This window comes from Hemitrygon akajei, chromosome 7, assembly GCF_048418815.1.
Source record: "Hemitrygon akajei chromosome 7, sHemAka1.3, whole genome shotgun sequence".
NCBI classification, from domain to species: Eukaryota; Metazoa; Chordata; class Chondrichthyes; order Myliobatiformes; family Dasyatidae; genus Hemitrygon; species Hemitrygon akajei.
Window position 1 is genome coordinate 129,486,916 of NC_133130.1, and position 22,510 is coordinate 129,509,425.

Genomic DNA, 22,510 nt, shown 5'->3' on the forward strand with positions numbered 1-22,510 from the left:
TCCCCATTGCCACATCCCTCCCGCCGGACTCCCAGTCTCTATCTCCCCGCCGGACTCCCCGTCTCCATCTCCCCGCCGGACTCCCCGTCTCCATCCCCCCGCCAGACTCCCCATTGCCACATCCCTCCCGCCGGACTCCCTGTCTCTATCTCCCCGCCGGACTCCCCGTCTCTATCTCCCCGCCGGACTCCCCGTCTCTATCCCCCCGCCGGACTCCCCATCTCCATCCCCCCGCCGGACTCCCCGTCTCCATCCCCCCGCCAGACTCCCCGTCTCTATCCCCCCGCCGGACTCCCCATTGCCACATCTCTCCCAGACATCCCATCGGCACATTCCTTCCAGAACACCATCGCCTCGTCCCTGCCAAACTCTCCATCACTGCCTCCCCAGCAGACTCCCCATTGTCATCTCCACACGAGGCTTCCTGTAGCTGCCTCCCTGCTAGACTCTGAGTCTCTGTTCCAGACCGCGTGGCCCCGTCTCCCCACATCTGGCAGAAATGGACAAAGATGGCCGGTCCTGTACAGGGAGCTCTGCGGTAAGGCATGTTGTCCTTACCATTGTCACTGTTGTCGTCAACGAGAATGATTTCCTTGAGCAGGTGAGGGGGTGTGTGGTTCACCACGCTGTGCACCGAGCGAAGGATGACGGAGAGCGCCTCGTTCACGAAGATGAAGACGACAGCAATCTGCGGGAGCTTGGGCAGGTAGGTCATCTGGCGGCATCTTAAAGATTGAACAAGGAGCCAGTGAGCAGGTACAGCGTCTGGTTAAAGACTCGAGTTTATAACCGCGACGACATGCTGGTTAGGACAACGCTATTACAGCTCAGGTGTTCGGAGTTCAGAGTTCAACTCCAGCACTATCTGTGAGGAGTTTGTACTTGCAATAATGAGGAAGGCATACCAGGGACTTTACTTTCTGAGAAGGTTAAGCAAGCCCATCTTCTTAAGCTTCTGCAGATGTACTTATTGAAAGTATCTTGGCCGGTTGCATCATGGTCTGGCATAGGGGTTCCCAACCCTTGTTATGCCCTTGGCCCCAACCATTAAGTCAAGGGGCCCATGGACCCCAGGATGGGAACCACTAGCCTCTCGTACGACAGTTCAAATATGGAGTAACACTTAGAAGCTGCAGAGATTAGGCCAAATCAAGGCGGCATGGTCCAGGCCCCAGAACATATCGACTGAACATGATGTTTAGAGGATGATTTAAACACCGTGCCTAACTGGAAAGGTCAGATACTGGCTGAATCGAGCTGGTGGGGTCCAGGCCCTAGAATGTATCAAAGCAACTCAACCCGATGTTTGGACAATGATTTAGTTGCCTGGCCAGGGGTCAAAAACAGAGGTGAGGGACAGTCCGGTTCAGCTCACTGCTCCACTTTGAGGTGAACCTCAGGGCTGTATAATGTTTACGTACCTTGACAATAAATGTACTTTGAACTTGGAACTTTGGACCCAGCCCACCGATACAAGCACATCCCGCTGCACGTTCAGAAATACCTACAGGAGGTGCAGCTTCAAGAGGTAACTTCCATCATCCAAGATACCCAACATCCGGGCCATATCATCCTCCTGCAGGAGGTTCAGAAGCCTGAAGTCCCACACCAGGTTCAGGAACAGCTGCTTCTCTTCACTCAGCACACACAAAATGCTGGCGGAACGCAGCAGGCCAGGCAGCATCTATAGGGAGAAGCACTGTCGATGTTTCGGGCTGAGACCCTTCGTCAGGACTAACTGAAAGGAGAGATAGTAAGAGATTTGAAAGTGGGAGGGGGAGGGGAGATCCGAAATGACTGGAGAAGAAAGGAGAGGGAGGGATGAAGCTGAGAGCTGGAAAGGTGATTGGCAAAAGGGATACAGAGCTGGAGAAGGGAAAGAATTATGAGACAGGAGGCCTTGGGAGAAAGTAAGGGGGAGGGGAGCACCAGAGGGAGATGGAGAACAGGCAAGGATTGTGAGAGGGGCAGAGAGAGAAAAAAAAGGGAAAAAAAGGGGGAATAATAAATAAACAAACAAATAAATAAGTATGTAAGTAAGTAAGGGATGGGGTAAGAAGCGGAGGGGGGGCATTAACGGAAGTTAGGGAAATCAATGTTCATGCCATCAGGTTGGAGGCTACCCAGCCGGTATATAAGGTGTTGTTCCTCCAACCTGAGTGTGGCTTCATCTAGACAGTAGAGGAGGCCGTGCATAGACATATCAGAATGGGAATGGGACGTGGAATTAAAACGTGTGGCCACTGGGAGATCCTGCTTTCTCTGGTGGACCGAGCGTAGGTGTTCAGCGAAACGGTCTCCCAGTCTGCGTCGGGTCTCACCAATATATAAAAGGCCACACCAGGAGCACCGGACGCAGTATACCACACCAGCCGACCCACAGGTGAAGTGTCGCCTCACCTGGAAGGACTGTCTGGGGCCCTGAATGGTGGTGAGGGAGGAAGTGTAAGGGCAGGTGTAGCACTTGTTCTGCTTACAGGATAAGTGCCAGGCGGGAGATCGGTGGGAAGGGATGGGGGGGATGAGTGGACAAGGGAGTCGTGTAGGGAGCGATCCCTGCAGAAAGCAGAAAGAGAGGGGGAGGGAAAGTTGTGCTGGGTGGTGGGATCCTGTTGGAGGTGGTGGAAGTTCTGGAGAATTATACGTTGGACCCGGAGGCTGGTGGGGTGGTAGGTGAGGACAAGGGCAACCCTATCCCGAGCGGGGTGGTGGATGGATGGGGTGAGAGCAGATGTACGTGAAATGGGAGAGTTGCGTTTGAGAGCAGAGTTGATGGTGGACGAAGGGAAGCCCCTTTCTTTAAAAGCATTCGATATATCGGTGAGACCCGACGCAGACTGGGAGACCATTTCGCTGAACAGCTACGCTCGGTCCGCCAGAGAAAGCAGAATCTCCCAGTGGCCACACATTTTAATTCCACGTCCCATTCCCATTCTGATATGTCTATACATGGCCTCCTCTACTGTCAAAATGAATCCAAACTCAGGTTGGAGGAACAACACCTTGTATACCAGCTGAGTAGCCTCCAACCTGATGGCATGAACATTGACTTCTCTAACTTCCGTTAATGCCCCTCCTCCCCTTCTTACCCCATCCCTTACTTATTTGTTTGTTTGTTTGTTTGTTTGTTTGTTTGTTTACTTATTTATTATTTCCCTCCTTTTTTTTCTTTTCTTTCTCTGCCCCTCTCACAATCACTCCTTGCCTGTTCTCCATCTCCCTCTGGTGCTCCCGTCCCCCTTTCTTTCTCCCGAGGCCTCCCGTCCCATGATCCTTTCCCTTCTCCAGCTCGGTATCACTTTCGCCAATCACATTTCCAGCTCTTAGCTTCATCCCTCCCCCTCTGGTCTTCTCCTATCATTTTGGGTCTCCCCCTCTCCCTCCCACTTTCAAATCTCTTACTATCTCTTGATTCCGTTAGCCCTGATGAAGGGTCTCGGCCCGAAACTTCGACAGTGCTTCTCCTTATAGATGCTGCCTGGCCTGCTGTGTTCCACCAGCATTTTGTGTGTGTTGGTTGAATTTCCAGCATCTGCAGATTTCCTTGTGTTTACTTCTCTTCACTATTTGTTTCTTGAACCAAATAGAAACAACCAGTTGTGTTCACGTTGATACCTCAGTGTATCTACGTGAACACAACTTTAGACCGTAAGATACAGAAGCAGAGTTTGGCTATTTGGTTCATCAAGTTTGCTCTGCCAATTTCATCATGGCTGATCCATTTTCCCTCTCAGCCCCAGTCTCCTGCCTTCTCCCTGTACCCTTTCATGCCCTGACTAATCAAGAATCTATCAACCTTTGCCTTAAATATACTCAATGACTTGGCCTCCACAGCCACCTGTGGCAACGAACTCCACAGATTCATCACTCTCTGACTAAAGAAATTCTTCCTCATCTCCATTCCAAATGGACGACCCTCTATTCTGAGGCTGTGTTCTCTGATCTTAGACTCTCCCACCATTGGAAACATCCTCTCCACATCCACTCTATTAAGGCCTTTCAACATTCAATAGGTTTCAATGAGATTCCCCTCATCATTCTGAATTCCAGTGAGTACAGGCCCAGCGCCATCAAACACTTCTCATTTGGCAAGCCTTTTATTTTATTTTGATTTAATTGAGATACAGCCTAGAATGAGCCTTCCGGCCCTTCAAGCCAGGCCGCCCAGCAACCACCCTCCCCCCCAGTTTTTAATCCTAGCCTATTCCCGGGACATTTACAATGACCAATTAACCTACCAACCGGTACATCTTTGGACTTTGGGAGGAAACCAGAGCACCCAGAGGAAACCCACGCGGTCACGGGGAGAACGTACAAACTCCTTACAGGCAGAGGCAGGAATTGAATGAGGGTCACCTGTACTATAAACTGCTGAACTAACAACTACACTCCCACCTTTCAACCCTGGAATTATTTTCGTGAACCTCCTTTGAACCCTCTCTGTTACTTGAATAGATTTTGTTGTTCCAATTGCGCTCTTTCTTGTAAAAATAGTGTTTAATTTCTTTGCTGTATGCTTTGTGAATGCTGCTTACCTGATACACTGTGCCTGTGGTGCTACTAAGACATTTGTCGTTGTACCTGTGCGTATAACGATACACTAGATAAATCTCTTCAATCTCGATTCGCAATTGCAGGGCTGGGATTTGAACCCTCATCCCTGGGTCCATGATCCAGACATTTGGTTGTTGGTTCCAGTGACTTTGCCTCTAAACTGCAGCACCCTGGTCTTCTCCGAACACAATGCTGCCCTTTTGAACGCACCCGAGAGTGACTGATAGACGTTCAGTTTGCCCTCTTCGTCCAGAACCCGGAACCACGACCACTCTGCCAATGCTTCACAGGGAATACTTTTGAATCTTGGCTCCGTTCCCATAAGATGGTGGGGACAGAGTTGGGCCATTTGGCCCATCAGTTCTGCTCCACCATTCAATTATTGATTTCCAAGATGGCGGCGCGACACAGCTTGCAGCGGCCACTCCGGAGCTGATTATCTGTTATTTGTGAAGTGGGGTGCTGTGCGCAATCATAATCGATTGAAAACGGACGTGGGAGCACGGAGGAACATCGGGAAATCTCCAGGAAGACTTTCCTCATTGCTGCTGCTGCTGTGAGGTCTGGGACTCTGCTGGGAAGAACAGGCCCCCAGTCCTCGGGGTCATGTTGCTGGTGGCCGTTGGCGGGGCCGTCTTAATACGCTCGGCAGAGGATGGTGCTTGGAAAAGCTGTGCCGGAGGGGATGGTCGTCGGCTCGGAGTCCGCTGCGGTCAGGTCGCTTTCACTGTGTGCTGTGTCTGCGAGGCTGGGTTTGACAGAGCTTCCATTGTGTGCTGCGTCTGCGAGGCTGAGTCGGGCGGCGCCGTGGAAGTCCATAGCGGGGGTATTCCCTTCTGCCACCGGCGTGGGATGGCGAGTCTGTCGAGACCCTGGGGACTTGTGGAAACTGTGTGGTGATTTCTTTTGAACTTATAGTCTTTTAACATCTTTGGACTATTTTTACTGTGTCCATGGTTTGTTTTTAATCAATTATGCTATTGTTTGCACTGTTGTAACTATATGTTGTAACTATGTGGTTTTGTGCAGGTCTTGTAGCTTTAGTTTTTGGTCTTGTTTGTCTGGTGGGATTGGAGCTCCTTTCTGGGGAATGCGCTAAGATGGTAGCGTGATATTAATACGCAGCAGCCTCTCCGGACTCTGGATTGGGGATTGCCAAACGTTATGTGGATTTTCTGGTGTAGTCTGTTTTGTCGTGTGCTTTTGTGATATCATTCTGGGGGAACGTTGTCTCATTTTTTAACTGCATTGCATTTGTGGTTTCTAAATGACAATAAACTGAAACTGAATCTGAATCGGAATCATTGGCCGAGGCTTTTTCAACCCCATTCAAAGTTCAAAGCAAATTCATTATGAAAGTACATATGTCACCAGATACAACCCTGAGATTCATTTTCTTGTGGGCATACTCAATAAATCCAATAACTATAATAGAATAAATGAAAAATTTCACCAACGTCAGCGTTCAACCAATGTGCAAAAGACAAGCTGTGCAAATACAAAAGAAAGAATAATCATAATCAATAAATATCGAGAGCATGAGATGAAGAGTCCTTGAAAGTTGGTTGGGGACACTTCAGTGTTGGGGTGAGTGAAGCTATCCCCACTGGCTTGAGACCCTGATGGTTGAGGGCAGTTTATGTGTTGTGTGTGATCTGATGCTGTGTGAGTGCACTGTGGTCTGGAGAAATGTTTTTTTTTGGTCATTTAGGACCAGAGGACACAGCCTCAGAATGGAAGGATGCCCCTTTAGAACGGAGATGAGGAGGGGTTTCTTTAGCCAGAGGGTGGTGAATCTGTGGAATTTGTTGCCACAGAAGGTTGTGGAGGCCAAGTCACTGGATGCATACAAGGCTGAGATTGGTAGATTCTTGATTGGTGAGTGAGATTAAAGGTATGGGGAGCCATTTGAGGATCCAGTTGCACAAGGAGGCATTGAGGCCAAGATCTTGAAGCTTATTCATTATTTTTGTTGGGATGATGATATTGAATGCCAAGCAATGAAGAGCAATGACAAAGAAAGCACGGCAGTACCTCTACTTCCTCAGGGGTCTGCAAAGATTCAGCATGACATCTAAAACTTTGACAAACTTCTGTAGATGAGCAGTGGAGAGGATATTGACCGGTTGTATTACAGCCTGGTATGGAAACACCAATTCCCTTGAATGGAAAATCCTACAAAAAGCAATGGATACAGCCCAGTCCATCACAGTAAGGCCCTCCTGCCAATGAGAGCATCTATATGGAGCACTGTCGTGGGAAAGCAACGTCCATCATCAGGGACCCCCACCACCCAGAACACATTCTCTCTCGCTGCTGCCATCAGGAAGAAGGTACAGGAGCCTCAGGACCCACACCACCTGGTTCAGGAACAGTTATTACCCCTCACCATCAGGGTCTTGACCCAGAGGAGATAACTTCACTCAACTTCACTTGCCCCATCACTGAACTGTTCCCACAATCTGTGGACTCATTTTCAAGGACTTTTCATCTCATGTTCTTGATATTTATTGCTCATTTATGTATTATTATTAATTTTTCTTTTGTATTTGCACAGTTTGTCGTCTTTCACACACTGATTGTCCGCTCTATTGGTGTGATCTTTCACTAATTCTATTATGGTTATTGGATTTGCTGAGTATGCCTACAAGAAAATTAATGTCAGGCTCAGGGTTGTATATGGTAACATAGATGTACTTTAATAATAAATTTAAGGTGAACTTTGAACTTTGTAATGGCATTGCACTAACCGCTATGCTACCATGGAAATTACCATGAAAATGTTTTTCATTCTGTCTCAGTTAGTCTTCAACTTTCTATCTGTTCCCAGTCCATGAACCGCCCACTAATGCGAAGTGTTTCCCTTTCTCAACCAGTCTCGGCCCAGTCTACTTCCAGTTTCCTCTCAGCCTTCTCTGCCCCAAATTTGAAAAAGTTGGATAGGTATATGGACAGGAAAGGAACGGAGGGTTATGGGCTGAGTGCAGGTCGGTGGGACTAGGTGAGAGTAAGCGTTCGGCACGGACTAGAAGGGCCGAGATGGCCTGTTTCTGTGCTGTATTTGTTATATGGTTATAAATGCAGAGGAAATTTACAAGGATGTTGCCAGGACTTGAGGACCTGAGTTACAGGGAAAGGTTGAATAGGTTAGGACTGGAATTTCAGAGAGTGAGGAAATTTAATAGAGGTATATAAAATCATGAGGGGTATAGATAGGGTTGGGTGACAGTGTGGAGAAACATCTCTACCAGAGGAGGTGTAAGTTCCTTCCCTCCACTGGCCTGCAGGTCACCCTTGGACCAGGTGCTTAGCCCCTGATCAGGGTCTAATGAAGCCATGGGAGCAGGTGGTGGATGGTCGTATGAGCAGCCGGTGCAGATCACAAGTCCTGGTTATGTGACCACCAACGCCCGGCAGACAATCTCTGAAGAGTATTGATATTGGCTGGGAGTCGCCCATCTTGTAAAGACACTGTCCAGAAGAAGCCAATTTACCAAGAGTATTCATGGTCATGATCATCATATGACACGACACGTAATAATGATGATGGTAGATAGGGTAGATAGCTTTTTCTGCTCATGGTGGATGAAGCTAGAATTAGAGGTCATGGGTTAAGGGTGAAAAGTGAAATATCTAAGGAGAACCTGAGGGGTAACTCACTCAGAGGGTGTGGAACAAGCTGCCAATGGACGTGATGGGTGAGTCCTCTCCAGTGAAGAGAAAGAGACTGAAGGGAGATTTGATAGAGGTATACAAAATTACGAGGGGTATAACTAGGGTAAAAGCAGGCAGTCTTTTCCCACTGAGGGTGGGTGGGACTACAACTAGAGGTCATGGGTTAAGGGTGAAAGGTGAAAAGTTTAAGGGGAACATGAGAAGGAACTTTTTCACTCATATTGTGATATTTGTAACATCTTTGGAAACAGCTCTATTTCCACCTTTAATATCTCTATTTTCCCCTTTCAGCGTTCCTTTGAAGACCCTGACCTGGAGTTACACGCTGACTTCAGTTCTTTGCGGGAACGGGACCCGCTCTCGGGGTTTCACGACTGGCCGTTTTTCGATATGCCAAGGATGCGGCCTAAGATGTCAGCTCACCTTCGGAGTTCCGGGTCCTTTGGGCACGGAGCTTGGAAAAAGCGACGCAACAGACTTTTAACGTCGTAAATCTGCCAGTTGTTTGTTATGTCTCCCCTCTCACTGTGAAACGGAGACACCCCCTTCTCCCCTGTTAGAGAGAGAGAGCCTGTGACATGTCGAATACCGGGTGAACGAGTTGTCTCTGTGATACTGCAAATCTGTGTCTTTGCTGTTGCTTTGATTACGCTTGAGTGCTCGGTGGGGGTGCTGATGCTTTTTTTTGCTGGTGGGGAGGGGGGATCATTGCTTTGCTGCTGCTTGTGAGTGGGGGGAGCTGGGGGGCTTTGGGGTTCTAACATTTAACTATCATTCACTCTTTGGGGCACTCCTCTGTTTTTGTGGATGGTTGTGAAGAAAAAGTGTTTTAGGATGTATATTGTGTACATTTCTCTGACTTTAAATGTGCCTTTGAAACCTTTGATTTAAGAGGTTTGGATAGATAAATGGACGAGAGGGGTGCGGAGGGCTATGGTCCAAGTGTGGGTCAATGGGACGAGGCAGTAGACTAGCATGTATGGATCAGATGGGCTGAATGGCCTGTTTCGCTACTGTAGTGCTCTATGATCCCATGATCCTATGAGTACAACCCTATCTGCTCTGCACTATTTGGTCAGCCAAACCCAGCTCTTCCTGTCCAGTCCTATCTGCTCTAAGTCCTCCCGCCTTGCCGACCACCCTTGACCTTTGACCTCTGACACTTCATCTAATCCTCCTCCAAGAGATGACAACCTTGCCAAAGCAAGCAAATTAATTTAAAAATCAAATTGCCTCCTGCGTAATTGTGGCCGTAGCATCTGTTAATGTTTTTTTTTTGAACTTTTGTACAAGATGTGGCCTGCTGCCAAAAAGATGTTTAATAGGCAGCTTTCTCTAGTCTTTCAAAGAAGCCAGATTTTTCAGAAAAAAACACAACCCACTCAGCATCATAGTACACAACACGGCAGTCTGCTCTGGGCATCGATGAGAAATGTTTTGAAAATATTCTCCCACATTGATTATTATTTGTTTCTGTTGTGCAAACATTTTAATTTTATTTATGAATAGAACACACGTTGGAGAGACAGGACAACACAATGTTCCATAGAGTCAGCTACACTGTCTGGAAACAGGCCTTATGGCCCAACTCCCCCATGTCATCCAGATTCTCAGCTGAACTAGTACCATTTGGCCCGTATCAAACACAGACATCCCACCTTTCCCAGAAGTTCCAGGAGTCTCCCACATATTGATAGTGGTTCCCTGACGCCCGCAAATTATATACAATATCCCAGAAATTAATTTTTTTGACAGCAAGAGAGAGAGAGAGAGTTCCAAAAAACGTACTTCATCCCAGACTACACTAAAGTGTACCCCTGCCTAATAGGGGTCAAAAATAATGACAGTGTTGCTCGCTGCACTGTTTGCAACAGTGACTTTTCTATTGCCCATGTGGTGGGTTAAATCACTGTTGAGGTGAGTTTAACAGGTGTCATTCGTTCATTAGCATAGCTAACGCTATTTAAACTAGCTGGCTAGCTGCTAAGGAGCTACTCTATTGCAGACATCCCACCTCTCCCGGGAGTCTCCCGCAAATTGACGGTGCTACCTCCCTGAAATGAGTTTTTGCACTCACAAGCACTCACAAGACTGGTGGGATGTCTGCAAACATGATATGGTACAAAGAAAGCGCAACTGTGGTGATGAGAGGGCATATAGGAACAAGGTGTATCAGCTAGTTAAGTGGTGTCTCAGCAACAACCTCGCACAGCGTCAGAAAAGCTGATTGTGGACGTCAGAAAGGGTAAGACGAGGGAACACACACCAGTTGTCAGAGAGGGATCAGAAGTGGAAGGCGTGAGCAGTTTCAGATTCCTGGTTGTCAATATCTCTGAGGATCTGTCCCAGGCCCAATATATCGACACAGCTACAAGGAAGGCACAACAGTGGCTATATTTCATTAGAAGTTTGAGGAAATTTGGTATGTGTGGTGAACTACATATACCTGTCTGGACACGCCCCCCCCCCCCCCACGCCCGCTGACTGCTCCTGTGGCTCCTCCCACGGACCCCGGTATAAAGGAGAGAGAGACAGAGAGAGAGGGGAGAGGGAGGGAGAGAGAGCGGGAGTGTGGTGAACTACATATACCTGTCTGGACACCCCCCCCCCACCCCGCTGACTGCTCCTGTGGCTCCTCCCACAGACCCCTGTATAAAGGAGAGAGAGACAGAGAGAGAGGGGAGAGGGAGGGAGAGAGAGGGGGAGTGTGGTGAACTACATATACCTGTCTGGACACGCCCCCCCGCTGACTGCTCCTGTGGCTCCTCCCACGGACCCCGGTATAAAGACGATTGGAGGCACTGCTCCTCCCTCAGTCTCCAGGATGTTGTGTGATGGTCTCTTGCTGCTGACAGTGCTTTCTTCCAGCTAATAAAAGCCTATCTCGCCTCACGTCTCTGAGCGTTATTGATGGTGCATCAGTATGTCACCTAAAACACTGAAAACTTCCTTAGATGTACCGTGGAGAGCATTCTGACAGGCTGCATTACCATCTGGAATGGGGGGGGGGGGGGGGTGGGGGTTTCTGCACGGGATCAAAATAAGCTTCAGAGGGTTGTAAACTTAGTCAGCTCCATCATGGGCACTAGCCTCCCCAGCACCCAGGACGTGGCTTCTTCTCATTGCTACCATCAGAAGCCTGAAGGCACACACTCAGCGGTTCAGGAACAGCTTCTTCCCCTACCCCACCCCCGCCATCCGATTTCTGAATGGACAGCGAACCCACGACACTACCTCACTGTATTTTAATTTCTATTTTTGCACTACTTATTTAATGTAATTATTTAATGTATACTTACTGTAATTTGCATTTTTTCTATTATTATGTATTGCAATGTCCTGCTGCAGCAAAGTTAACAAATTTCACAACACATGGTGGTGATATTAAACCTGATTCTGATGTTGCTCTTAACCAGGGGTTCACAACCCTCTCTATGCCATGGACCAATCCCAATAAGCAAGGGGTCAGCTGACCCCAGGTAGGGAAGCTCTGCTCCAAACCTTCATCTGTCTTTTAATGGTGTTCATGTATCTGCCTCAACCACCTCCTCTGGCAGCTCCTTCACCATCCGGACCACAGTCCAGCTGAAAACACTCCCTTCTCAGGTTCTTACTTCCTAGAAGGTTCGGGGCCTCAGGCCTCACACCACCAGGTTCAGGAACAGTTATTACCCTCAAACATCAGGCTCTTCACTCACCCACCCCATCACTAAACTGTCCTCACTATTGGCTCACTTTCAAGCACTCTTCATCTCATGTTGCTGATATATATTGCTTATTTATTTATTATTATTATTATCATTATTACTTCATATTTTCTTTTCTGGCTGCAAAGGAAACTCCTCCCTCCCCCCACCACCTTCCTTTTGAACCCTGAAGAAGGGTCTCAGCCTGAAACGTCGATGTTTATTCATTTCCATAGACTCTGCCTGACCTGCTGAGTTCCTCCAGCATATCATATCTGCAGAACCTTTCGTGTTAATACTGAAATATTGATGTCCAAACCGACCGGGCTGCGAGAGATCCCCCCCGGGCGCGCTGAGGTGACGGCCCCTGGCCAGTCTGCTGCCTCCCTTGCTTTGCTCAGTCACAACCGGAAAACTTTGCAAAGCAAACAGTACGACGTCCCTCTGCAGCACTGTCAACGACCCGAGTCTAATTGCACACTGTGCTCTCTCAATTAGGAGCACCCAGCTCCACACAGAATAAATAAAAGTCAATGGATGACAGATGCCTCTTGCCTCGTGCGTGTAAACTGGCGGAGGAAATGGTTTAATGAGCTGTGATGTCCGCTCCCTGCCAACTGACTGCAGTCAGCAAGGCCGAGCAAGGGGCCGAGTAAAATCTGCAGAGACAGGAGGTGCTTCCTGTGTCTTGTGGCTGTTTCACTGACTATACTGAACCTCCTCATCCTTGGGGATTTAAACAAGCAAACTCTCAAGGAGAGGTCAGCGGTGGAAAGACAGAACAGTTTCAAGTTGCCAGCATCCTGACAGATCCTGGCCCAACACATTACGTACACTTATTATCAAATTTATTATATTCACAAACCCATGAGGTTCATTTTCTTGCGGGCATACTCAATAAATCCATAATAGAATAATAACCGTAACAGAATCAATGAAAGTTGCACCAATGTGTGTATCCAACCAGTGTGCAAAAGACAACAAACTGTGCAAATACAAAAAGAAATAATAATAATAAATAAACAATAAAAATCCAGAACATGAGTCCTTAGGTTGTGGGAACAGTTCAGTGTTGGGGTGAGTGAAATTATCCCCTCTGGTTCAAGAGCCTGATGGTTGAGGGATAATTATTGTTCCTGAACTGGGTGGTGTGAGTCCTGAGGCCCCTGTACCTCCTTCCTGATGGTTGAGGGGTAATAACTGTTCCTGAACCTGGTGGTGTGGGTCCTGAGGCCCCTGTACCTCCTTCCTGATGGTTGAGGGGTAATAACTGTCCCTGAACCTGGTGGTGTGGGTCCTGAGGCTCCTGTACCTCCTTCCTGATGGTTGAGGGGTAATAACTGTTCCTGAACCTGGTGGTGTGGGTCCTGAGGCCCCTGTACCTCCTTCCTGATGGTTGAGGGGTAATAACTGTCCCTGAACCTGGTGGTGTGGGTCCTGAGGCTCCTGTACCTCCTTCCTGATGGTTGAGGGGTAATAACTGTTCCTGAACCTGGTGGTGTGGGTCCTGAGGCTCCTGTACCTCCTTCCTGATAGTGAGGGGTAATAATTGTTCCTGAACCTGGTGGTGTGAGTCCTGAGGCTCCTGTACCTCCTTCCTGATGGCAGCAGAGAGAAGAGAGCATGGCCTGGGGGATGGGGATCTCTGATAATGGATGCTGCTTTGCTGTAACAGTATTTCATGTAGTGTGCACAGTGGTGGGGAGGGCTTTACCCATGATGTACTGGTCCGAAATCACTACCTTTTGTAGGATTTTGTATACAAATGTATTGTTGTTTCCACACCAGGCTGTGATGCAGACGGACTTCATATCACTTCACACAGTGACATCTTTCATTTCCACAGCACCTTCCTGGGTGTTTCATACGACTGGTACTTGGTGAAATGAAAATTATTCAGAAGCCTACAGTAACAATTCAAACCGCCCCATGATATCTAAAATGTAAATTCAATTAATAATCAGTAATTTAACACAAAAGCACAGCTGGTCTTAGCAACAATAAGCCATTCTAACTTTCTCAGTTATCTTGACTGTTCCTCGTCACTTCTAAACTTCTAAAAATACTTTAAAAAGAAGAATCTCATGAAAGGTCCCTGCCTGAAACTTTGACTGTTTCAGAATCAGATTTAATATCAGGCATATGTCGTGAAATTTGTTAACTTTACAGCAGCAGTACAATGAAATACATGATAATAGAAAAAATTGCAAATGACAGTAAGTAAATATATTAAATATTTAAATTAAATAGGTAGTGCAAAAAAAGTGGTGATGTCGTGTTCATGAGTTCAATGTCCATTCAGAAATCAGATGACAGAGGGGAAGAAGCTGTTCCTGAATCATTGAGTGTGTGTCTTCAAGCTCCTGTACCTCCTCCCTGATGGCAGAGGGGAAGAAGCTGTTCCTGAATCGCTGAGTGTGTGTCTTCAGGCTCCTGTACCTCCTCCCTGATGGCAGAGGGGAAGAAGCTGTTCCTGAATCATTGAGTGTGTGTCTTCAAGCTCCTGTACCTCCTCCCTGATGGCAGAGGGGAAGAAGCTGTTCCTGAATCATTGAGTGTGTGTCTTCAGGCTCCTGTACCTCCTCCCTGATGGTGGCAATGAGAACAGGGCATGGTCTAGGTGATGGGTGTCCTTAATGATGGATGCCGCCTTTTTGAGGCATTGCTTCTTGAAGATGTCCTGGATACTGTCACTCCCTGTCCTGCCCTGTCACTCCCTCCCTCCAAAATTTCTCTCCCATCACCCCCTCCCTCCCAAGTCCCTGTCCCATTACCCCTTTCTCCTCAATCACTGACTGTCATCCCCTCTTTCCCAAATCCCTGTCCCATCATTCCCTCCCTCCCAAATCCCTGTCCTGTCATCCCCTCCCTCCCAAATCCCTGTCCTGTCATCCCCTCCCTCCCAAATCCATAATCCATCCCCCCCATCCCTGTCCCGTCACCCCCTCCCAAATCCCTGTCCCGTCTCCCCTTCACCCACCCACCCCTCCCCCCGAGAAGGAATTATTTGACAAGTTACTTTTTCGGCCGGTAGTCGGGGATGGTCCGATCGAGCGAGATCCGGTCACTCAGCTGGGCGTTGTAGCCGTAGTCCTCGTATTTGGCATCGAGCTCCTGGCTGTCGTCTCTCAATGTGGCTGCCATTCCCCCCTGCCCAAGGCCCCCTGGCCCTTCCATCAGTCCGATCGGCTTAGCGAGACCTGAACAGGGCAAGAGACAGAGGTCAGCCAGTGCTGAGAAAGGAAAGGCTTGTAATCTGATAGCGTCTCTTGGGTCCCCTCAGAGCAGTGCCGTTACAGAAACAGAATGGCCCAGCAAGGAGACAGGCCCTTTGGCCCACAAAGTTGTGCCAAACTCATTAAACGGGTAATTAAATTCTCTCAACAACCTGGTATGTATCCCATCAGGCCCTGGGGACTCAACCACCTTTAGAAGACCCAACACTACCTCCTCCTTTATTGCAAACTTCATTGGCCCATTTAAATATTCCCACAACCTATGGACTCTTCCTCTCAAGTTCTCAATATTTAATGCTTATTTATTAATTATTATCATCTCTTTCATTTTTGAATTTGCACAGTTTGTTATATTTTTCACTCTGGTTAAATGTCCAAGTTGGTGAGGTCTTTCATTGACTCTTATGGTTATTGGATTTATTGAGTATGAACCACAACAAAATGAATCTCAGAGTTGTATATACAGTCCTGTGCAAAAGTCTTAGGCACATATATATAGCTAGGGTGCTACAGGCTCTTGCGCAGTAACGCAGTCATTTGATATATTTCACGCAAAAAGAAACAAATTTCATGACATATATGATAAACCTGATTCAGATATAGCTGGCTCGACAGCACGTGGATGAGCGAGGCCAAAAGGGCCTGTTCCCATGGCGTAGGACTTTGTGACCCTAAGAGAAGGTGTTTGCAGTCATCGGGACTTCTGGCAGAGGAGGTGGGGAAAAGCTGTTTCCCTCAGGAACCACAGATTTCAAAGGGAGGTTAGTACATAAAGGAAGCAGGTGAGGTGTGATTCAAGATTCAAAGATTCAAAGTAAATTTATTCTCAAAGAATGTATAAATTATACATCCTTGCAATTTGTCTGCTTACAAGTAGCCACAAAGCAAAAAACCCAAAAGGACTCAAATTAAAAAAATAAAGACCAAAACCCGATGTTCAGAGAAAGAGGGAAAAAAGCACAAATCATGCCAACAATAGTCAGCAAAAACATTCCGAACCAAAATGGGTCCTTGGATACGAACCCTGGCACCGCCCAGAGTAGGCCCAAAGCCTCAGTCTCAGTTCACCATATTAGCTGGACAAATCAGCGACAGGAAGCACAGCAACAGCCCGGTGTCATGGGAGCAAACTCAGCCTCCGATCCTGAGACCCCGCCTTTCCAGCCCAGGTGGGCCAGCATTTAAATTGTCCAAACAGCAGATCATGCCTCACATTAGGACCGGGTCCCGGCACAGTGAAATGCACTGGTCATAGACCACACTGCCTAGCAATTCACTCCGGGTCTAGATTTCGCTGCCCAGGCCGAAGCCATTCTCGATCTCTCCAACCTCGCGCCCGGGTTAGTGGGACAGGCATTGAAAGTCCTCTGCCTTGACTTCTCCTCTCTGAATCGCTCACTCCATCTGCATCGATTTTGCAACACACCAGCGTGGCTCATCTTTGCCTCTTCATTGTTTGCAGTAATATCTGACCACAGTTTCCTTCAGAAAAGGTGTTGTTAGCAGTGTAGATATGAGAAAACTGTTCTCAGACGCTGTGATCTGGGGCAGTGGGAACAGTTAACAAGAACGTTCAAAATGGAGCTGTATGACTTATTGCAAAGGAGAGGTAATGTCAGCAGCTGTGGGATTAATTATGGGCGAGGGGGGATGAATTGGACAGGAGTGAGATGTCAGTAATCTCCCGGGCTGCGCCTTGCTTCAGCTCTGTGCATCTAAAAGTGCTTGTCTGCTCTATCCTCAAATGCACATAACTTGCAAGGCAGACATTTCACAGGAAGCTGTGGAGTTTGATGCACCATCAATAACTCACTCTGAGACGTAAAAGTGAGGTATCGACTTTTATTTACTGGAAGAAGAAACAAGCAGTGAGTGACCACCATACTACATCCTGGAGACTGAGAGGCCGGGCTCAGACCTCCATCACCTTTATACAGGGGTCTGTGGGAGGAGCCACAGGAGCAGTCAGCAGGGGGCGTGTCCAGACAGGTATATGTAGTTCACCACAGAGTTATTGAGTCACAGCCTGATATGAAAACACCAGTGCCTTTGAACGGAAAATCCTACAAAAGGATTCAGCCCAGTCCACCGTGGGTAAAGCCTTCCCCACCACCGAGCACATCTACACAGAGCGCTGTCGCAGGAAAGCAGCATCCATCATCAGGGACCCCACCACCCAGGCCATGTTCTCCTCTCACTGCTGCCATCAGATAGAAGGAACAGGAACCTCAAGACCCACACCACCAGCTTCAAGAACAGTTACTACCCCTCAACCATCAGGCTCTTGAACAAAAGGGGACAGGCATTGGAAGTCCTCTGCCTTGACTTCGCCTCTCTGAATCGCTCACTCCATCGCGTGGATTTTGTAACGCACCAGCGTGGCTCATCTCTCAAAGTCCCATCATTGAAGTGTTCCCACAACCAATGATCTCACTTTAAGGATTATTTAACTCATGTCCTCATTACTTATTGCTATTTATTTATATTTGCAATTGCACAGTTTGTTGTCCTCTGCACTCTGGTTGATCTTTCATTGATCCTGTTACAGTGACTATTCGATAGATTTACTGAGTATGTCCAGAGCAAAATGAATCTCAGGGTTGTAAATGGTGACAGAGATGTACTTTGATAATAAAATTTACTTAGTAATTTGGACTTCATGTCTTGTATACTCCTATCAGGTCACACCTTAACTTCCTACGTTCTTAATCCACCTCCTTCCCTGCATCTCACGTGGATTGAGTTGTCTGACTCCAGGAGCCGTACACTCTCTCCCCTCACGTGGATTGAGTTGTCTGACTCCAGGAGCCGTACACTCTCTCCCCTCACGTGGATTGAGTTGTCTGACTCCAGGAGCCGTACACTCTCTCCCCTCACGTGGATTGAGTTGTCTGACTCCAGGAGCCGTACACTCTCTCCCCTCACATGGATTGAGTTGTCTGACTCCAGGAGCCATACACTCTCTCCCCTCTCTTCCCTGCTCTCCACCCTTGCTCAGTGCCCAAAGATGCAGTTCATTTACAAGAAATTGAGGAGTGTTTGATGGCTCGGAGCCTGTACCCACTGGAGTTCAGAAGAATGAGGGGAGATCTCACTGAAACTTATCGAATGTTGAAAGGCCTTGGTAGAGTGGATGTGGAGAGGATGCCTCTTATAATGGGGGAGTCTAGGACCAGGGTACAGCCTCAGAATAGAGGGACATCCATTTAGAACGGAGATGAGGAGGATTATCTTTAGCCAGAGAGTGGTGAATCTGTGGAATTTGTTGCCACAGGTGGCTGTGGAGGCCAGGACATTGGGTATATTTGAGGCATTGGTAGATAGATTCTTAATTGGACAGGGCATGAAGGGATACGGGGAGAATGCAGGAGACTGGGGCTGAGAGGGAAAATGAATCAGCCATGATTAAATGGCGGAGCAGACTCAATGGGCGAATGGCCTAATTCTGCTCCTATGTCTTATGGTCTGACTCATTTGTTTCTATGCTCGTCATCTCTATTTATACATCAAATGATTCCATCTGCCACTCTCAACTTTTCCCGTTGCTTCTCTCTCCCTCCCCTCCCTCCCTCTCCCTCTCTCTCCTCCTTTAACCGGTTAGATTTGCTTTTCTTATCCCCTACGCCCCTCCCCAGTCTTCCTTCCTGCGTGAGTTCACACTTCACTGCACGAAGAACCAAATACCAAGCAAAACTCGGCAGGTATGCAGCTGAGATGCAAAGAAGCTCTTCAGACACTAGAAACCCTGAGCAGCCCCCACGGACAGAATACTGGAGGCAGTCTCCATGGAGGTGAAGGAGCAATTGTCATTTTAGGCCATCAGGACAGGAAAGGAGGAGGGCAGATAACAGAATAAAAGGTAGGGGAGGCAAAGGTGGCAGGTGATTGGTGAGGAAGGGGAGATGCAGATGGGGAGAGCAGGAACGATGCAAGAAGCTGGGAGGTGATTGGTAAAAGAGATAAGGGACTAAAGAAGGAAAATAGGAGAGGATTATTGAAGCATTGAAAGACATAATTAGTGTGGATGTGTAGACGATGTTTCCAATAGTGAGTTTGGGACTAGAGAGCACAGCCTCAGAATACAGAACAGAGATGACAAGTAAACTAATTTACACACTTCCTCTGTTCCCCACTCTGACCTTTTACCTCTTCTCATCTGCCTATTACTTTCCCCTGGGTCCCCTCCTCCTTCCCTTTCTCCTATTGTCCACTCACCTCTCCTATCTTATTTCTTCTCCAGCCCTTGACCTTTTCCAACTGCCTGGCTTCACCTATCACTTTCCAACTATCCTCATCCCCATCACCCCACCTTTTTATTCTGGCATCTTCCCCCTTCCTTTCCAGTCCTGAAGAAGGGTCTCTGCCTGAAACGTCGACTGTTTATTCACCTCCGTAGATGCTGTCTGACCTGCTGAGTTCCTCCAGTATTTTATGAGCATTGCTTTGGATTTCCAGCATCTGCAGAATCTCGTGTTTATGACAAGAAATTTCTTTAGCCAGAGGGTGGTGAATCTGTGAAATTCATTGCCACAGATGGCTGTGGAGGCCAAGTCATTGGGTATTTTTAAAGTGAAGGTTGAGAGGTTTTTGATTACTCAGGGTGTCAAAGGTTATAGGGAGAAAGCAGGAGAATGGGGTTGAGAGGGATAATAAATCAGCCATGATAGAATGGCGGAGCAGACTCAGTGGGCCAAATGGCCTAATTCTACCCTTATGAGGAAGAAACAGTGAACATATCAGGTTGAAGATCCTTCATCGTAACCGAAGCTCCAATGGAGGATGTTGAATGTGAAACAGTAACTTGGCGTCTCTCTCTGTAGATGCTTCCTGACTTGCTGAGTGATTCTCGGATTTTCAGTTTTTCTTTACTTATGCAAGGTGGTTAACATCCTGAAACACCTCACAGAAGTGTCTCCCATTTGAAAAGGAGGTATTACACCAGGTTTACAATCATTTTCTTATTGTCACTGGGAGGTACAGTGAAAAACGTGTCTTGGAGGGGCCCAATTCTACTCCTATGTCTCCTGGCTGTGTTTGAAGGGAAGGAGGTGGGGAACCGGAGGGAGGTGATGGACAGGTCCTGAGATACACGGCAGAGCTCTCCCAACCATTGAGCACATCTACATGAAACGTAGTCATGGGAAAGCAGCATCCATCATCAGAGATCCCCACCACCCAGGCCAGGCTCTTTTCTCGCTGCTGCCATCAGGTAGAAGGTACAGGAACCTCAGGACTCACAGCACCAAGTTTGAGAACAGTTACTACCCCTCAACCATCAGGCTCTTGAACAAAAGGGGATAACTGCATTACTTGCCCTTCCATTGCGATGTTCCCACGACCAATTATCTCACTTTAAAGACTCTTTACCTTGTATCTCATGTTCTCACTACTTATTGCTATTTATTTATATCTGCATTTCCACAGTTTGTTGTCTTCTAGTTGATCTTTCATTGATTCTGTTATGCTTATTATTGTATTATGGATTGGTTGAATAATAGCCATTTGTGGAATAATATACCAGCAGGAAAATGAATCTCAGGGTCGTATATGGCAATGTATATGTACTCTGATAATGAAATTTACTTTGAACTTTGAACTTTTAGGGGTTTTGAAACAGCCTCCACCTGCTAAGGTTCACTCCTCACTAGCCCTTCTCATCTCCTTCAACTGCAGGACAAAGAACCTGGCAGGAAAAATCATTACGGACACTACCTACCCTGCAAACTGCCTTTTCCAAAAGCTCCCTTCCAGAAAGCGCTATAGGGCCGTTAAAACAAAATAAAAATCACACCATTTTACCGTCTTCCTTAAGGTAGTTAATCTGATCAACCATTCTAGGTAGCACCTCCCCAGCCCCCTCTATCTATTACCTCTGACCTGCACTGTAAACACTTTAAACCACTTTTAATAACGCTGTTTATATTGCAAATACATGCTGGCATTTATTTGTGCAGATTTTATTCCTCATCTCCGCCATGGACAGTTCCAAGCTCAGCTGAGAAAGGAGTGGGGGGGGGGGGTAACAACCCCATCCCATAAAAAAGCAGAGCTACATAAATGCCAACAGAAACTCAAAAGACCTATCCCTGGGAGAGGGGGGATCATTAGCAGAAAGAAAATTATTCCATATCCGTCCTTTAAGCACTAATTTTATTAGCTGATTAAATTTTCAGTAGTGCAAAAGTTTTAGGCACATATATACAGTACACTGTAGCTAGGGTGCCTAAGACTTTTGCACAGTACTGTAGTAATTTTATGTATTGCACTGTACTGCTGTCACAAAAAATTAAATTTCACAACAAATGTGAGTGATGATAAACCTGATTCTGATCTGGGTCTCTATTGTGGACTGAGAGTGGGAAGGGGGCAGGGAGAGGGGAATCATGGTTGGGAAAAGGGGAAGGGAGAGGGGAGGGAGTGGGAAGCACCAGAGAGACATTCTGTAATAATCAATAAACCCGTTGTTTGGAATTAAATGACCTTGCCTGGTGACTTAGGGCTGGGTATGTCTGCACTCGCTTCCCCCGCTCCTTACCCCGGCCCCCGGCACTCCTCCTCTGCCCCTGTCCCACACCCCTCACACAGCGCTCCACCCTCACCATTCCCAACATCCTTTGCTCCCACCAGATTTACAAACTCATTCTTCTCTCCACATTGACAAATATATACTAGCTATATATACATTTCCATGAGACTTTTGCACAGTACTGGATGTATAATTCTTTATTTTGTGCTGTTATTTATCATTGAATATTGTTAATTTTTTCCATGTCGCACCCTGCCCAACACACCACAGCAAACTCCTAACACATGTGAAGGTATCTTGTGAATAAAGTTAATCCCTGATCCTTCTCACTGCCCAGCCCATCCAACATCCTATATTTACAATCTGCTGTGCACTGCTCTCTTGCCTTGGAGAATCAAAATCAAGCTTACTATCACTGTATCTCACAAAGTTTACTGTTTATTCATTGTATGACCCTAGAAATTTACTGTTTATTCATTTATGTATGATTATTTATTCATTCCCATAGATGCTACCCGACCTGCTGAGTTCTTCCCACATTTTGTGTGTGTTGCGGATTTCCGGCATCTGCAGATGTTCTCACCTTTACAATATATCATAAAATTTGTTGTTTTGTGGCAGCAGTACATTGCAATGCATAATAATAAAAAACTATAGAAATTAAATTAGGTAAATAGTGCAAAAAGATACTGAGGTGGTGTTCATGAGTTCAGTGTCCATTCAGAAATCGGATGGCAGAGGGGAAGAAGCTGTTCCTGAAACGTTGAGTGTGTGTCTTCAGGCTCCTGTACCTCCTCCCGATAGTATCAATGAGAAGAGGGCACATCTTGGGT

General features: G+C 47.1%; 1 protein-coding gene across 1 annotated transcript in view; it reads right to left on the reverse strand.

The window, feature by feature from the left end:
* galnt9 (polypeptide N-acetylgalactosaminyltransferase 9) overlaps positions 1–22,510 on the reverse strand; it is a 249,913-nt gene that overhangs the window by 185,968 nt on the left and 41,435 nt on the right. The window contains 2 exon segments of the mRNA XM_073051936.1: positions 559–725; positions 14,935–15,115. Of these exon segments, the coding sequence (XP_072908037.1) occupies positions 559–725; positions 14,935–15,115 (348 nt within the window).